This window comes from Thunnus thynnus, chromosome 24 (genome assembly GCF_963924715.1).
Source record: "Thunnus thynnus chromosome 24, fThuThy2.1, whole genome shotgun sequence".
Classification (NCBI taxonomy): Eukaryota; Metazoa; Chordata; class Actinopteri; order Scombriformes; family Scombridae; genus Thunnus; species Thunnus thynnus.
The window spans coordinates 4,376,956-4,395,612 of record NC_089540.1 but is presented as its reverse complement, the minus strand read 5'-3'; the positions used below and the strand labels follow the sequence as shown (position 1 = coordinate 4,395,612).

Below are 18,657 nucleotides of genomic sequence, written 5' to 3'. Positions count from 1 at the left end.
CTTTTATCTAGGTAGGAGCTTTCCTTCAGGACTTTTAGCAATAACAGAGTATTTTTACCTTGCTGTATTGGTAATTTTACTGAAGTACTTCTTTCACCACTGCAGAATATGAACAGCGTGTGAGGGTAAAGCCACTTTGAGCCAATCTTTGGAACATTACGGTAATCTATGCATATTTTTGTGCGCGTTACCGTAATGACTGCATTCAGTCAAAAGTAGCAGATCACAGATCACGTGTCCAGACAAAGCTGGAGGATAGAGAGAGAAATGGAGCGGGTTTGGCTGTGGAGGTTTTTATTTCTGTTGCAAGTGTGTGATATATGTCTGGTTGCTGCATCAGGTAATATGTTTTAGTAAAATAAGATGTGTATAAATAAGATATATATATTCATTAAGATAGTTATAGTCATTACGTTGGACGTGGCTTTGGCAACAGGTCAGCTAAAGCTAGTTAGCACTAACAAATGCTTATGCTGCTCTAGCAGTAATGTTGAGACAGTTATTTCGATATTTTGTTCACAGTCATCCATCACAGACTGGTCTTAATGCTGCATTTGTAACTTGAAGTCATGATATGCTTTTTGAATGAAAAACAAAGCTTACAAAACGCGTTTATTTGTATTTTTGTGTGAGATGCAACCTGTTGCAACCTGCATTTTGGGTCCATTTTAAGGACATTTGAGGTCTTCGTAGTCATTGGGAATGCTGAACCGCTCTTTCCTAACACTGGATGAATCAGTCTCACGACCCGTCATTAAATAAGACAGGATTGATCCAATATTAATACACATACATTTTTTATGTGTTGCTGCAGGCAAACAGTGGAAGAAAATTAGAGAAAAGAGCTCTGATGCTGTTAAGGGCTACAGTCCATGCAACCCTGCCAACTGTAGCTGCCATCTAAGGTGGGTGTGATGCCGGAGTGTGTGCTTTTCTTCATATATTGTAAACCAGCGTTTTCGCAACTAACTGGACACAGTCAGAGCAGTGATCATGCTGCAAGAAACTGATATTTTTGAATGACTTAATACCATATTTGTAGCTTCTTTTTAAACAAACATACAAATCAGACAAATAATTAGTTACATTGCCACTTTGTAGGATTTAATCATGAAATAAATCATGTTGATCTGATCATTTTGTCATGATCTGTACTTCAGTGTCCTACAACATGACTTGCAGCCCTTTAAAGGGGGAATCTCTGAGGATGTCATGGCTTCCACAGTTCAAAGAGGAGTGGGCACCCACTACCAGATTATTGGACATAAGCTGTACAGAGAACAGAACTGTATGTTTCCTGCCAGGTAAGGAGAAAAATAATTAAGAAAAAAGGACCTCAGCTATTATTTTATTTTACAATGCCTGGAGTGTAATCCAGTTTCCTGTTTCCTTTTCAGGTGCAGTGGGGTGGAACATTTCATACTAGAAGTGATTGACAAGTTACCTGACTTGGAGATGGTGGTGAATGTCAGAGATTACCCTCAAGTCCCCAACTGGGTGCAGCCAACACTTCCTGTCTTCTCTTTCAGTAAGGTTAGACTCTAGGAATTAGCTTGACTGCACATACACTACAAATTACACATTAAAGTTTGTTTTAGAGATAACCAGTTGTTGTGTGTGTGTTTGTGATTTGAGTAGACTGCTGATTACCAGGACATCATGTACCCTGCATGGACGTTTTGGGAGGGCGGCCCTGCTGTGTGGCCCATATACCCCACTGGACTGGGAAGATGGGATCTGATGAGGGACGACCTTAAAAAGTAAAGTTTAGCACCCAGAAGAGCTGTTGTGTACTTTTCTGGTTAGAAATGTGAGGATTTGTTTGCGTTTCTATGTCATATTCATAAGTATCATCTTGTGCTGCAGCTGACAGTGTAGTATGACCTGTAGACTATAATATTCTCCTCTAATATCTCTCTGACTGTCACATCCCTCGATCGCCTCCCATCACGAAGCGCTTTGCTTTAGAAAGATGTTTTTTTAGCATCTAACTTCATGTCAGATCATTCCCTCTTTATTTCTGTCACAATGCAGAGCTGCTCTGATGACATGTTAGCTGGACTCATATTTTCTAATAGTTTCCTACTGTCACTCCTAAATGTGTTTGTCTTCTGATTTCTGAAAGCAAAACTTAAGTTTTTACTCATTGGGAACTTTTTGAAACTCACCCACAAACGGAACAGAACACGGAGCCTTATATGGCGAATGTGGATTATGCTTATGATCACATCTCACAAACATGCACCTCTTCATGAACAGGTGGCTTCCTCAGGCTGAAACAAGCGATTTACGACAAGTTCAGGCAGTTAAGAGAGTTTGTTGTATCCCCATGTAGGATTTTCTTATTTTCCTCTTATTGCTTTGTGCAAGAACAAATGTAAGAGAAAAATAAGACAACATTCATGCATGAGGCCCATTGTCTCTGGTAACCTTTTCAGTTGTGCTGAAAGTATATGCAGTATTTTCACTGTGTCTTATTCATATACTGTGTTGTGTTAGGTCTGCAGCACAGTGGCCATGGAAGAAGAAAGAGTCCAAAGGATTCTTCAGAGGCTCCCGGTCAGTCCTGTTAATTTACTAGTTTCTGTAATTATGTGAGTTTACACAGTAATCAAAATGTTTTCATGTTTCTAATTTTATTTTCTTATCAGTTCTGAGTTTTCTAATCAGCCTTCTTCTTATCACTGCTGGTGACAAAGTGCAGCCTTAATCCACTGCATACAAACAGTCGACCCCATACTGAGGATCGTCTGAGAATTACATTTACGGGGTTCTGCCTGTCATCACACAGATTGTGTACTAAATTAGGAAGATGGAGTCGTACTGCACACCATCTGAACAACACATGTGCACATGTGGCACCGAGTAAAATTTGGCCGTAACTCAAATAATCTCAGATGCGTGTTTATAGGCACAGATGAGAGAGTCTGTTGCTTACTTGAAAATATTAGGATGTGACTGTGTTTTGAGGTAATTGTATTTTATTATAATGTCTTTCATAACTTACATTACCTTGTTAATTTCTAATTGAGATTGTGGGTGTATAATGTGCTGTTGTGTGTAGCTTTGTATTTTGTATGGTGTGTTTTGTTTTTTTTTGCTTTGTACTGTTTGTTGTTGTGCTGTTGTTTGTTTTGATTGTGGGCGACTACGGATGCAAATTAGCTTCGAGCTAACTCCGGTGCAGTGCATCTTTAATGTTTAAAACTGCACACTGTCCCAATCAATAAATCAAATCTACAAACTCCTTAATTATTATTTTTTTTAAGTAGATTTGCTCATTCTCTCCATTTCTTTGATAGAACCAGTCCAGAGCGCGACCCTCTGATCCTTCTGTCCAGAGAAACTCCAGAGCTGGTGGATGCAGAGTACACAAAGAACCAGGCCTGGAAGTCTGAGAAGGTCAGTCATGAAACCACACCAGACCAGAGTCAAACATCTGCCTAATGCTAAAGGAAAAGTTCATGTTTTTGAAGCAAGTCAAGTGAATCCATGTTGATTATTTACCAATCATGACACCTTTCTGTTACAGGATACACTAGGTAGACCACCAGCCAAAGAGATCCCACTGGTTGATCACTGCAAATACAAGTAAGTGTGTGTTAAGAGTGTATTCATTTTGAAAAGGATCAACAATGAGAGACAGCTCAACATAATAGAAACACACGATTTCTGAAAAGTGCCATCTCACAGACATCCTCTCTACTTCTCTCTCCCTTGCAGATATTTATTCAACTTCCGCGGTGTGGCGGCCAGCTTCCGTTTCAAACATCTCTTCCTCTGTGGTTCGCTGGTGTTTCATGTGGGCGATGAATGGCAGGAGTTTTTTTACCCTCAGCTCAAGCCTTGGGTTCACTACATCCCAGTCAAGCAGGATCTCTCTGATCTCAGGTACTTCAGCTAGGCCCACATGTTCTTGTATGCTTGTATCGTTGCATTCCTGGATGAAATTTTCTTAATTACATGTGGGTGAAAGTTCATATGTTGCTTCCAGCTAAGTATACAAAGATGTGCCTATAATTTTGGTGGAAAAGAATAAAATCAACTGGGGCAGAGTATGAAAAATTGACACTTCTTTTGTGTGACCTCAAATATTCATGCAATTCATGAATGTTAATTGCATATTTCAATGAAGGGTGACTCTTCAGAAAACGATTAAATGTACTCTAATACTTTTATAGGGCTGCAACTAACAATTATTTTTATAATGGTATAATCTAGGGGTTATTTTTGAATTACTCGTGCAGTCTATAAAATGTCAGAAAATAGTGAAAAACAGCCAAGATAATATCTTCAAATTACCTGTTTTGTCCAACAAACAGTCCAAAATCTAAAGATATTCAGTTTAAACACAGAAAAGCAGCAAATTCTCACATTTTAAAAGCTAGAATCTGAGAACATTTGGCAGTCTTGCCTGCTAAATGACTTCAAAATTATTGTTTATTATTTTTCTTAAGACGGCCTCATTGTTTTAGCTCTGCACTTTTATAACCGATGTTGTCGGCGTCATACAAAGACACCTGTGAAGGCATAGGAGCAGAGACCTGAGAAGTTTCATGTGAACATTCAAACACCTGTGTCCTTCATTTAAATTCATAGTGAAGTTCCTAAATGTGCCAGCCGCTGCTTAAATGAATGGAATCAATACTAAAGATATGGAGATGCCAGTACATGCTTTTATCTCTTCACGTCTAGACTGCTGTAATTCTCTTTTACCTGCCTTAATAAATCTTCCTTACACCACTTACAAACCGTCCAAAATGCTGCTGTTAATACGATCCAACAGATGGTCACACATTACACCTATTTTAACCTCTCTGCACTGGCTTCCTGTTAGTTTTAGAATTCATTTTAAGATCTTGGTGCTCACTTATAGAGCCCTACATGGCCAGGCTCCACAGTATATCGTGGTCTTCTCGGTGTCCCTCAGACACGTTTTAAGACTCGGGGGGGAGATTGTGCTTTCCAGTCAGCAGCACCTAAGTTTTTGGAACAGTCTGTCTAAGAGTCTGAGGTCTCTGGACTCTGTGGACTCTTGTAAAAAGCAGTTAAAAACCCATCTGTTCACATAGGCGTTCAGGTAGCATGTGCTATTTTATGTTTTAACTTGTTTTTTATGATGCCTTTTTTTTTTCTCCTGTGTTTTATTTGTTGTTTAACTTTGATCTATTTATTTATTAGTTTTTTGGTGTGTGCGTGCCTATGAAGCACTTTGTGACCGGTGTCTGTTAAAGATGCTATATAAATAAATTTTCCTTACTTACTTTACTTACCAAAGGCGCTTTTTCATTAAGACACAGGTGTGTGAATGTTTTCAGGGTATAAATTCTAATATGCCTTACTCTTTATTTCCTTTATGTGTATGGTAAATGTTAATATGTTTTTACATGTTCTATATCCTCAGGGAACTACTACAGTTTGTCAAAGAGAATGACGCTATCGCACAGGAGATTGCCAGAAGGTAACAGATCCTATTTTATGATTGAATTTTAATGGAAAATTTACAGCAGCAGCCATGTACTATTGCTCTATTTAAAAAGTGAGTGTTGAAGTTACACTCTATAAATTTCCCATCTCTCTAGTTATGCACAAATGAGAAACTAAACCTGTGTCAATCTCACTCTCTGCTCTTCCCCCCTCCCTACAGGGGTCAGGAATTCATCCTCGAGCACCTGCAGATGCAGGACATTTCCTGCTACTGGGAGAGACTCCTCACTGAGTTCAGCCAACTTCTTACCTACAAACCCAAAAGAAATAACAAGTACAATCAGATTATCCACAGAGCCAGCAGGACTGAGCTGTAAGAGGGAGGACTCTGCGCGACCAGGGCAGCTGTAGTGAAGGGAAACTAATGAATGTAATTGCTTCACCACAACAAATGATTTCCTCACACGCTACATTACATGTTGTTGCTGGTGTTCCTCTTTTGTCATAATTGCAGCACATTTTTTTTAGCAAGTCGAATAGAATAGTTTTTACCTTTTTATTTCTATTGAGTTCAGTGTTTTAGTCTAACACGGAGGAAGGCTGATCCCTATAGGTCACATGTCCTTACAGAAGTAACTGTTACAGGGTAGTATGTAGTATTTTTCAGCCAACTTCCACTACCTGTTGTTAGCAAAGTCTTGATTGCCTTTTTGTGTTAAGTGCAAATGAACAAAACATTTCAGAGTAGTTTGAAACAAGGGTACACAGTCATAGCTGCAGTTTAATGTGTTGACTGTTACTCCTGCCATACCTTCAGGTGCCACCAGGGAGCCTATAATGCCAATTCTGAGTCATTGATCGCTTTGCGGTTCAGTGAGTTAACTTACCTCTAAAAATAATTCCTTTTGTGTCTACTGTCTGTACTCACCAGCAAATTAACATCCAAGTGAGCTGTGTTTTTTTTTTTTTTTTTTTTTTTTTGAACTCGTTAAAGAGGCGCCCCACAGATTTTACAAGTTTAGTTTACTCATCATGAAGAGCACTACTCAGCCTGTGAAAACAGTTGTATAATGTCTTATGATGTCATAGTGATGTCATCATCTCCACCTTTGCTTAGACTACAATTTTTTTTTTTAAAGTTTAGATGAAACAGCATTTTGAGAGTATCTAACTTCCGTATCATGACGTAAGTCCGAGTGAAACAAGATAGACGGGCAGGACATAACGTCGGGAAGAATTTGATTTGTACGTTAAAAAGTGGGCGTGTCATAATGAATCTTAGCTCCATGCCACTAAAAGTTGAAGATTGATTGATGGATAGATGTCATGATATTATTGGTTGGTTCAAGCCTACATAAGCACACGTCGAAAACAGACATAACTTTTAATTACCAAAAAAAAAAGTTAAGTTGAATTATGGGAAGTGTAGGATCTAGGTGTTTTTGGAGTTTGACTCATACTAGGGACTTAAAGTCAGGATATTTTGGACTCTGCTGTTTCGAATTTGACCATTATTTTTTTGATCTTTCTCTCATGAGTCCCCCAACTTTATGGTAGTGACATACTTAATTGCTGGAGTACCCCTTTAACATGCACAGTAGGGACTTGCATCTTTTACATGAACATCAACCTGGTTATATGTAGTAACTTATAAGGACTGAGAGGAAGAAGTTCAGTGCCTTGTTGAAGTAAATTATGACAGGCTGTTGATGCATATTAGTCAGGCAGTTTCTTGCTACCTGCAGACCTCTTCACTAAAACCCGATATTGTGTCATATTGTGTGGAGCACCTGTAACTCTAATTTTGATTACTTGAATAGTAGCACAGCACAGTGTGATGTGAACTGTCAACAGCTACTCAAATATCCATGAAGAATGTACCAAGAATAATACTAGTTATGGATGCCATGCCGTTACACATTTACTGTAGTGTATTGTTTTGGAATAATTTCCTGAAAACGGAAACATGATCATAAGCACCACATGTAATGCTTATTTGCAATAACTTTGTATGTAGAATGATATTGAAATTATTCTCCCTAGCCAATAATGATACTTTTAGCCATTGTTGCATCACTAACATTGAATATTATAGGCTAGTAGAAGTAATCAGCTGTGTCACTCTTCCTGCTGAGCACCTCTGGCTGGAAATGAACTGATTTCGTTTCAAGTTCATTGAATTTTATCTTCCTCCTGCAAAGGACATCAGCTTTGTTACACTGCCCTCTACTGGACAACTGAAGAAACTACAGCAGACCTTTACCTTTAAGTATCATTACAAAAGATAGACTGTGATTGACATGTGTATTGTAAACAGTGCAACAAAGGTGTCTGCATTTGGATGCATTCAGCCATACATTTACTTGCAGTCAACATTTCATTCCACACAAAGTGCCAACCTAAAGCAATAAAAGAGTATTATTTAGTTTTTATGTAGTTTCATTTAATTTAAAATAAACACTCATGTCAGTTGATTTAACCTTTTGTCTTGTTAAAAGTTGATGGATAATGCATGATTGATACAGCATGATGTTGAATATGTTGTAGTATTCACATTGTGCTGTGAACCAGCAGATTCTCACTGATGCAAGGTTGTGTTATGTTTCATTGTTCAGAGCTGTGGTAAAGATGGTCCATTAGTATGTTGATTTGACCAAAAAGCTGTGATCATGCACCTGGTCAAAGTGTGACATTCAGGTTTTTGTCACAGTCTGTGTAGCAATTTTTTATGCCAATAAAATGTTTGGTTCTTAAGACATTGTTGAGCTGAGTTTTTCTTTGTTCACGTCTGTGTCAATGTTTTCTACATGTGCACACGCATGTTCAGTTTTGCAGTTAGCACTAGTTGCATGGGTAGGAATGATCTGTACCTACTGTTAAAAGATAAGATAACCTTTATTGATCCATGGGGGAAAGTCCGGTGTTACGCAGAATGAGAATACAGGGGGTTACATGTGCATGAGGAAAGTAAACAAATTTTTTAAAAAAACAGGAATAAAAAGTCATTATGGGTAAGTAGACGACCACAGCAGAACAATACTATAATATATATTATAGTACAACTATATAACCTGAATTTCTGTGCATGAGGCATTGCACTGCAAAGCCAATGAACTAAAGGAACGCTGTTGAATGGAAAGAAAAACTGTGCAACTAAAATAAATAATAGTGCAGAAGGCAGTGTAGTGCAAAACTGATGGAGAGCCAAGAACAGTTGCAGTGCAATTGGTGGTGTGAAGTGCAAAAAGGTGGGTAATAGTAGTAGAAGTAGCAGTAAAAGCTAAATACTGAAGGGCTATGGTTAATACTGAATTACTATTCGTTTTAGAAATTAGAAAAAAGTATTAGTTCAATTCTGTTTCTAGTAATGCTCTTACCTATAGTATCTAAACTGGTGCACATGCAGCGTAATACTTAGTCCTCCACCATCGGGCGGCGCTGTTTTCCACTTTAATTTGTGTAACCAGGTTAAAGGTCGGAACACCGGTAGACTATCAGATGGTTACCCCAGATTTGTGACAGTCTGGCGAGATTTGTACGCATTGTTTCTTCATTGTACAAAATAATTATATTTTATGATGTGACAACGCTGTGGTTAAGGTCTGGTTAGGATGACGCACAAAAAACACTTGGTTAGGGTTAGGGAAAGATCACGGTTTGGGTTAAAATGATCATTCTCGCGAGATCTTGCGCTTGTTTGGAATTACCATCTAGACGCTACCGAAAGTCACTCGTGAGAAACAGTGGAAGGGCATCAATGAAACACACACATATAGGCATAAACTGGGATTAATATGCATTAACCAAAGCTGTTGCAATTCATAAAACTAGCAGTTCGTTATACTGGAGGTCCGCGCTGGTCGCTGGTAAGCTGCTTTTTACCTGTAACGTGACAGAGGCTAATAGCATGCTAACAGATAACGTTAAGGCTCCCATTATCGGACACTGGGTTTATTTCAGTTTCTGCAGTCGTTTTTGAACAACCAAGGCAATTTAACCAGACTACTGAATTTTTAAAATGTAAACCTGTTTGGCAATGACAATGGCATGTCGCCATTTTTGTCAAAGAGAAACAGAGAAGGACATGTTAGTGTGACCTGGCATACCTGCACAGCGTTAGGCTGGTTAGGGAGTAAGTTGGCTGTAGTTGACTTTTTACGTCATTTATTAACCTTTCAAGTATTTTTGCAAATTAGTAATGTATTCTATAAACGTATAAAACCTAAGTGATGGAAAATTTCAAGTTAGGCGAAATTTCTGTCAAAAATTTGCTTACTTAGTGTGACCAGCAGGCAAAACCCTATTTTATGAATGTAGCAACAAGCAAATGTCGGTGTCTGAACTGGACAAAAAATTAAAACAGTTGGTTATTAGAATTGGACTTGATTAATTGTTTGTCTATTATTGATTATTCAACTTTTTGGGCACCACTTTACATTATTGGGCAACAAGTGAGGGCATGCAGGATGTTTTGTTTAATGAATAAAGGTCATATGGAACAAAGTAAGTGAAGGAGATGTTATTTAACTTGGACAAGCATCATTTAATTATAAAATATACTTGAAAAATGTTGCTCTTGAGTAATTTCTTACTGCTAATGACAGAGATTGTTAGTCTTACATTTATGGCTGGCGATTACTGAGTTTTAGAACAAAATTTGCAAAGATAGTCACCTTTTTTATTCACCTTTTACTCTGAACCAGCCGGCACACCCTGCTCTGAGGGCCAGAGGGGCCCTGCAATGCAGCAAAAGCTCAATTTTGAAGTCAAGAAAGCAGTCTTTACCCAGATAGTTTGCTTGTGTGCCCAGCGTGTTTTGATAGGGCTGCACCATTTAACAGCTGCTGAGCCGGACAGCCTGTGTAGCCTGTGCCAGGATTTCACTTGCCTTAAGGCTATTTGTTTTGAGGATGGAGCTTAAGTCGAAGTAGTGAGTGCAACATCCCAACCCTTGGCCATGTGTTTCTGCCTCTCTGCTGCAGCCTAACGCCAGCTGAAGCGTGATGCATCCAGAACGGCCTAGAACAGGCTTCGCCCTGCGGAGACGACAGGCAGATTCGGCCCCCCAGGGCACCCTGAGCACCGGCCTACTGCAGGGCCTCATCCAGAGCGCCAGGCCTCTTTCCTTCTGCTTCCTGCTCCCCAGGGTCCACGCAGCTGATGTGGCTGCTGCCCAGCCTGCACAGATGCCCTCTCCTTCCTCCTCCTCCTCCATCAGTCCTGCTCCTGCACCCATCCCCACTCCCAGCACTGTGCCAATCAACATGGGCAAGCCAGAATTCCCAGACACAGGATGGGACCGCATCAAGGACCTCTTTGAGAGAGAGTTAGTGCTTGTGTGTTTGTCAGTCTGTCTGTCTTGACTTCTCTTTTGTTTCTTTGTTTGTTGTTTTATTGCTGTTTGTACTACAGATGTACATTGTGATGTCAAATCCAGTGAACCGTTCAACAGAGAATATTATAGGTAGACTGGCAACTATCCTGATGTTGAAAAAAAATGTTTTTTTGTACAAGCAAAAATGCCAAACATTCCCTTGTTCCAGCTTCTGAATTGTGAGACTAAACACATTGAGGGATAAGCACAAGCTTAAAAGTGTAAGATCCCACCATGGAATACATTGAACATGAACATTTTATGATGTATAATTGTGTATGAACATTTCAGTGGAATTTTGTACAACCACTGCTGTACCATGTACACCATGCCATGCTCTACATTGGCATAAAGTCTAGTGTAATAGTGGATAGCTTAAAGGTGCAGTGTGTATAATTTATTGGCATTTACCAGAAAAGACTTGGCAGAAATAGAATATAATATTCATAAGTATGTTTTAATTAGTGTGCAATCACCTGAAAATAACAATCATCGTGTTTTTGTTGCATTAGAATGAGCCCTTTATATCTACATAGGGAGTGGGTTCTCTTTCACAGAGTCTGCAATGTTGTACTGCCATGTTTCTACAGTAGCCCAGAATGGACAAACCAAACACAGGCTCTAGAGGACCTTTCGTGTTTTTGTGAGTTTCATGGCCGCTGTAGCTTCTCCTACAACCTTGGAAGGGAAGGATGAGGAGAGGGTTATTCATTTGGTTGCAATCTGCAACCTCACCACTAGATGCCACTAAATCCTACACACTGCTCCCTTTAAAAGATGAAGTCTGATAATATTTTATATTTTTCTTACTCTCAACAAATTCCATGAAAAAAGCACTTGTGGACAATAACAAAAATACTGAATATTGCCAGCCTTGTCCTATAATGGACTTAATGATCACCACTGCTATATTGTAATTCAGCTAACAGCCAGTAGCTTGTAAAATGAAACTTAATGTTCATTAGTGTGCCTGCTCTAGGCGTCCAGCCATCATTTAATTTGTTCTCTTCTCTGTGTTCCCAGTTAATTACTTAATAGATTGTGAATTTGTCAGGTCTTTTTTTTTTAAGCGTTTGAAAATACACCATTATAGTGTCTGAATGTCAGGAATACGAGGCACTAAAACGGCTCTATCACTCTTGTGTTCCTGTAGTGCCACACATAAGTACCCAGAGGAGCTGACCAACGTGGTGAAGAGCGGGGTCGTCGCCGCAGTAGCAGGCCTGATCTACGGAGGCCTGCCAGCAGCTCGCCATGCCAGGAAGAGGTACATCCAAGTCAGCCAGGCAGAAATCTACAATAGTCGTGTGGAAGCAGTGGTGAGTGAAATCTGAATCTGAGTGTGTCATTAATGCCATTGAATACTTGAAGAGGGAAGATTTGCAACTAGAAGACACTCCTGAAGTTGTGATTTCTTGAAAATTATTACCCAAAACTAATCTCTAATGACTTTGTCCCAGTAGAAAAGGACAGCACCATGTGAAAGAAATATAATGTTATGACTCAACACAATAAGCAGCAGCATTCTTATTGTATTGTGTGTGTGTGTGTCTCTTCTGTCTAAATCAGCGCTCAGCCCATAACGCAGCTATCCGAGGTTTCTTGAGATACGGAGTGAGATGGAGCTGGAGAGTGGCCGTGTTTGTCACCTTGTTCAAGTAAGCAAAAAAATGTAGCTGATGCCGGACAATGTGATATGTGATTAGGTTAAACATTTACAAAGGAAACCATTTCGGAAAGTGTTTTCTAACTTGTCTCACAAATGAGTCACATTAGATGTTGATTTTCAGCTATTTTTCTCTAAACAAAGCTTTCCAGAGCAGAAAGTTTATAATTTGTCATCATGACCAAGCTAAGACTTGTTGTGAAATGTAATGGAATAGTTACTGAATTGTTCATCTGACTGGATTGTTGTTACAAGCTCTGTGGCAAACAAATTAGTGCTATGGTTTCCGTATGTTTTAGCTCCAACAGTAATTAATCTAATGTTGTACGGTAGAATGTTATCAATGTTAGTATGTATGTATTCATTATTTGATCTTTTTTTTATCTCTAGTGATCATCCTGGATTTTCTTTATCTTTCTTACCCTGATCTGTCTGTTTCCTCTTCCTCCCTCTCTAGTTCTGTCAGCACAGGTCTGTCTGTGTACCGAGATAAGTACGCCCTCAGCCATTATGCAGCCGCTGGAGGTGAGTCACAGGCTTCCTCGGAATCTTGTCACACTCTTATTGTAAACCTTTTTGTTTAATTCCAGGGAAAGTCGACCGAGCGCGCTGCGTCACAACAAGGCAGCTTCACATTCACACACCTCCACATGTTTCCATCTTGTGAAAGTGTCTTATACAAGCCCAGAGTTCATACTGTTGTTGCTGGCCTAAGGGTTAAGGCGCTGACAACGAACTGCAACGTGCCTGGTTCACATCTGGCCCAGGGACCTTCGCTCCCAGTCATTCCTCATTTCTCCCCCCCTTATTTCCTGTCAACATTCTGCTGCAGCTATCTAAATAAAGGCATAAAAATACCCCAAAAATTATAATTAAAATGAAAAACGATCAAATTATCTCCAGAAATTCACAGTCAGGAAAATTTTAATTTGATATTGTGCAGAAATTATGTTTTTATCCACTGTCCCATACTGAGTGATGTTCCTAATATTTTGCCTCATATATGTTAATGGAGTGGACAAAATATTAGGAACACCATTCAATATAATGCACTCCAGTACACCACCACCACCCACTACAACCTCAATAATAAACATTAAGTAGAATTATCACCTTCCTGACACTTTCAACAAAAACTGAAGATGTATAAGCTTCGTAAAAGCAGAATTTATGGCAGAGCTGTTGTGTTGGATTGCATTAGATTGTTGCTAATAAAGTGTCCAGTGAGTGTATAAAAGCGCTCATTTGAACAGATGACAAACAGTACATATGCCAGCAAATTAAGTTATGAATGATGTAAAACTTTCTCTGTGTGTGTGTTTTTGTGTGTTGGTGGTGTGAACGAGCAGCTGTGACTGGAGGCCTTTTCAGACTGAACCTGGGCCTGGGAGGGCTGGTGGCAGGGACCATCATCGGAGCAGTGCTGGGGTAAGGTTAGCATCCCTCCGCAGCCATTGATTACTGAGCTAAGTGACACTGACAGAAGCCGCTGTGCATTTATGTTTTTAACAGACACGCATATTCGCTCACGCTTGTGTGCGTGTCCACGTTCACACACGCGCGCGCACGCTTGTGAGCACTCTGGCAGCCAGATGCGCCCCTCCCAGCAACCCTCTGTCGCACAGCTGAACCCTCCCCCACCCCCCACCCCCCACCTCTAACTCTGTGCTGGGTGCCAGAGGGACTCATGTGCACCGCAGAGGGCCATGTTTTGGGTACAAGAGCAAGGAGGCAGACCAAGGCAGCAGCTGCCGCTCTCCATTTATACCATCTCTGTTATTCCAGCCTCTCATCTCCATCTACCATGGTCTGATCTGGACAGTCTCTTCTCTCCTCTCTCTCTCTGCCCCACTTTTCCCTCGTACCTCTGGCCACTTTCAGCCAAGCGCACAGAGCCAAGAGCAGATTTGAATTTGATCCTGTAATGGTCATTGAGTGTGAGGTGTTTGATAGCATAACAGACTTGAGGGGCTGGTTTGGATTGTGTCTGTGATCGGCTCCGAGTTGGCTCAGCCCTAGTCTGGTTCTCCTATTGGCTCGATACTAGCATTGCTGCCTCCTCCTCCTCCTCCTCCCCTCCGTGTCACTTTCTGCCTGAGCGAACAGCCACCTGGAGCGTTTGATGTGTGCAAACCGCCCCGGCCCTGTCTACGCCAGGTGCAGTAGGGGCAGAAATGAAAGCAGGCATCTAATCTGAAAGCACATCACGCTCCAGATCTCACCCCAGAATTGTCCCCTCATCCTGGCACATGACAGAGGTGTGACTGGAAGCTTTTGGTGGAGCTGGAAGGGGCTTGCAGAAGACGATGTGATTTGTGAGAGAAAGCTGAGAGGAAATTTGACACTTAATTGGTACAGTTGTGTAAATGATGGACAGCTTGGAATGAAAGTAGCTGCCTTGACAGAACATGAATGTGACAGCTGGGTTTGTTACAGAACAGATTATGCAATAGCAGAAAGTATTTTGGGAATAAAAACATACCCAATTTCTCCAGTGTTGACGTGTCCAGCAAGTAGTCAGTGGAGTGCTTTCACATGTTAGTTACAGTAGCTGATGTTTTCATGTGTTGTATAAGTTGCACCCAAAGCAGCAGTGCTCAGACAATAGAAGAATAAAGTGTATTTTTCTGTTTTTGTATTGTGTTCTAATGCAAATATACTCAATGTATTATTTCTAATAATATAAACCAACTTCTGCTCAGGATTCCTACTGGTGCTTTGATCATCAGCATGCAGTCGCTGGCAGGAGAAACAGTCCGAGAGAGGAGGAGGAGAGAGCGCAGGGAGCTTTATGAGCTCAGACTCGCAGAATGGTGAGTTCAATCAGAAGGTTACTTTCACACCAACCCAACTTTACATTCAAATTAGCAGTCATCCTGATGTTTCACTGATAACCCGTCACTCTCCTCCTTTTGAACCATAAGGACGGCCCGTCTGCAGTTGACAGACGAGTTGATCAGCGATCTGAACGTCAGCTCTCAGGCAGAGGAAACCAGTAAGGACATGCAGAGGATCCAGGAACTGCTCAGTTTACCGCAGAACGAGGATGTCGCTCAGGACTCAAAGAGCCAGCGACAGTAGCTGCCTTACTGCCTGTTATCTGTCGGACATTTGAAGGTGGGACTTCACACACCTCTGAGGATAAATGGGCCACTCTCTTGCCTGGACTTGACACATCTTCTCTCTAACTGAATGGAAACTGCTTCATATCAGAATTCAAAGACACTGTTGTTGTTTCACCAACCACTGAAAATATGCCCTTGACAGACAATGGTTATACTGGTTGTTGAGTAGCTACGATAGGTGTGTGAGTGTGTGTGTGAAGCAGGTTGTCATTGGGGGGCAAACAGAGAATACATCAGCAAAATTTTACATCAAGTCTTTCACTGAATGTGAAGACCACATTTACATTATATGGCTGCTAAAACAGGTCTTGATTTTAATTTAAAACAGTGTTTCATTCAAATTTAACTCCTGATCAAGATGAACTTGTTAGAGCATAGAGGAAAAAAGATTGACATGTCTTCCAGGTATCAACAAAGTCCATACTGTCATTGGGATTATTAATCTTAAAGTGGACTCCATGTGGAACACCTGTCAATAGTAGCCAAATATTTTTAGATTGTTTGTCCATATATATATTTCTGTGTGACAGAAAATACACGGTGTTGATGACACACAACAAATGTGATCCAAAGTCAGAATGACAAGTTGCAATTGTGTGATATACAACCTAATAAAACGTCCTCACTTGATCTCAAGAAACACAGCATCTCCTATATTGACACACTGAGATAAAATCATCTAAACCTTGTTTTACAATATGTCTACTGTACCACAAGTTGCTCTCTTAGAGTTAAAAATCAGCTCCAGTTATCAACTTTTCTTCCAATATTGTTGCACAAGAAAGTAGAACAGAGTGCTCATACTTGGAGAAAGGTCTGAAGACCTGGCCAACCAACAAAAGTCTTTGACAAAATGGCTTCTTTATTTTCCACACGTCTGTGTTATAGTGAGCTTTTGACTTTGCCTCTCGGGCTTTTCAGCAACTAGGTCAAACATAGCCTTGGCCCCTGGTGTAAACAAGATGTGACACAGCAACAGCTGGGGCCCGGGATGCAGCGGTGACAGCCAGTAGAAACAGACTGAGGAATCTTTGCACTCAGAAAAACAGCTTGTCAGTGATGATAACTTTAATCAGGTACATTTTAATAGATGTATTCATGTATGCTGATTCCCCCAAAGTATGTCTTTTTAAATGTTAAGTTGTGAAATATTGCAGGTGGTCACTGAAGGTAAGCTTCAGTTACACTTTAACTGTTGTCTGTTGGCTTTGGCTGTGTCCCAGCATCTTTGACTTATGATAATAGATTTCTGTCTGTACGGGCAGGTTTGTCTCGGTGTAACATTGATGAGAAAAAAGACATTAAAATCAAACTGAACTAAAAAAAGGAGAAGAGCCAGAACAGCTGGATCGAGATAACATCTTTCACATGCGTATGTCTGATATCTGACTTTTTTCCTTTTGCTTCTTGAATGGCAGCGTTAGTTAAACTTTCACTAAATCTTCCAAACCTTTTGGCTTAAAGGGACATTGGTCCCATCCCATAATGACCAAGCTGCAGCATGTCTGCACTGACACTGCAGGGCTTTCAGGCATATTCTTTAGGGTGGAGCGACACAGGAAGAATGCAGTGTGTAAAGGTTATTTTACTATCCAAAAAGGTTTTAATGTAACTTAATAGGCCATTTGTAAGGGCCTGAATGCTGTAGTCATCCTCTCCAAATGAGACAGGAAAGGATGACCGCTATCAGAGCATTAATATTCATAAATAGACTGTCAGCTCCCTCTACTGGTGGCTTTGTGGAACTGCAAGTATGCCTCAAATAGATATAAATACACATAGCAGCTTTCTCATGTTTCCTCTATCTCCTGTCCTAAGTGCAGTCTCATTCAAAAGCATCTTCAAAATGTTTACAGAGGATAAATTAATATTGTTTTTAGTCATTGTGTCATCACATAGGAACTGATTTTTACATCAAATATTGTTTAATTTGTATTAAAAGTTGAATACAAGACCAACCACTTGATTGGCATTCAAACCGGGACTAACAAAATACATGTATTTAATATACTTTTTAAATAATAGTGTCCTGACCATTTGTTTAATTGTCATTTTTTTCATGTACGGAGAAACAGCAGAGTCATTAAACAACAACTGTGTCATATGGTACGAAGACTTTGGACTCTTGGCATCGGTTTCAGCAAAAAAAAAAAACCCTCATTGCATTTGTTAGGTGGGTTAGGCTTCAGTCACATCAAGGAATGCAGTGGCATCATAATGAAGTTTCTATGATGGCATAAACCGTGATAGCTGGTTGCTGTAGAGCTTCCTGCTGTGACTGATGTTCCTAACAGAGGGGGATTACAGCAGCTTTGTCTTCTGTGTAGTGTTCTGTCAGGATTCAAAACAAAAGATTATTTTGTACTTCACACTGTTTTGTCAGTAGGGGGTGTCTAGCTCCTTGGGCCTTTGTTCTGGCCAACTTGTTAGGACATCATATCTAGTTTTGTCTTTCTTTTTTCTTTTTTTTTTTTTTGCTGCTTCTACAAAGTTGATTCAGTCCTCATACATCATTCGACACATCTTTTTGAGCCCTTTTATTATAACATATACACTGATTTGTACTTTATGATAGAAATGTTTCATACACACTGTAGCCTGCTTTGAGCCTTCGGGTGTTCACTAACATATTCCGTCCACACATCCTCCTGTACAGCTCTCTATAGCATCTGAACTGTGCTTTTCTGTAACTTTTGTTCCTTCTGCGGATGTCTGCAGAGATCTGGCGCAGGCTTTGAGTGCAGTTATATCAGATGTTCTTTCATGAGAAAACCACTGATTCTTTTTTTTTTCTTGTGTACTTAATTAACTTAATTTTGGCCATTCTCCGCGTGCCTGCACTCGTCCACATCGGATGTTGCACGTGATTACCATATTAGAAGAAAGGCGTGGAAAACAAATGTTGCCCAGACGCTGCCTTCAAGTGCTGCTCGTAAACATGAGTTGTAAGGTATACACCGCTTATCCTCGTACATGCTGTAGAGGCGATAACTTTTTGTCTTCACAAGTATCTAATCAGTGATACAAACACGCTTTTCACTGAATTGATAGGGCGAAATCTGAGG

The 18,657-nt window shown here is 40.2% G+C and overlaps 2 protein-coding genes across 3 annotated transcripts; both read left to right on the top strand.

Moving 5' to 3' along the window:
* The first annotated feature begins 217 nt into the window (after positions 1–217).
* poglut1 (protein O-glucosyltransferase 1) lies at positions 218–8,181 on the top strand. Its single transcript, XM_067583192.1, has 11 exons — positions 218–340; positions 815–905; positions 1,161–1,304; positions 1,398–1,533; positions 1,639–1,760; positions 2,500–2,559; positions 3,303–3,402; positions 3,533–3,591; positions 3,724–3,891; positions 5,405–5,461; positions 5,648–8,181. Exons 1-11 carry the CDS (start codon positions 268–270, stop codon positions 5,802–5,804), a joined length of 1,167 nt encoding a protein of 388 aa, XP_067439293.1. The 5' UTR covers positions 218–267; the 3' UTR covers positions 5,805–8,181.
* A 709-nt stretch (positions 8,182–8,890) lies between these two features.
* On the top strand, positions 8,891–16,222 carry timmdc1 (translocase of inner mitochondrial membrane domain containing 1). 2 transcript variants are annotated; one of them, XM_067583388.1, is made up of 8 exons: positions 8,891–8,962; positions 10,410–10,753; positions 11,955–12,120; positions 12,371–12,459; positions 12,925–12,992; positions 13,817–13,895; positions 15,170–15,280; positions 15,392–16,222. In XM_067583388.1, the coding sequence occupies exons 2-8, from the start codon at positions 10,431–10,433 to the stop codon at positions 15,546–15,548; spliced, it is 993 nt and encodes a 330-aa protein (XP_067439489.1). In that variant the 5' UTR covers positions 8,891–8,962; positions 10,410–10,430; the 3' UTR covers positions 15,549–16,222. The 2 variants fall into 2 exon arrangements, with proteins under 2 accessions (XP_067439489.1, XP_067439488.1); XM_067583387.1 differs by lacking the exon at positions 8,891–8,962 and adding an exon at positions 8,991–9,293.
* Positions 16,223–18,657: the final 2,435 nt, after the last annotated feature.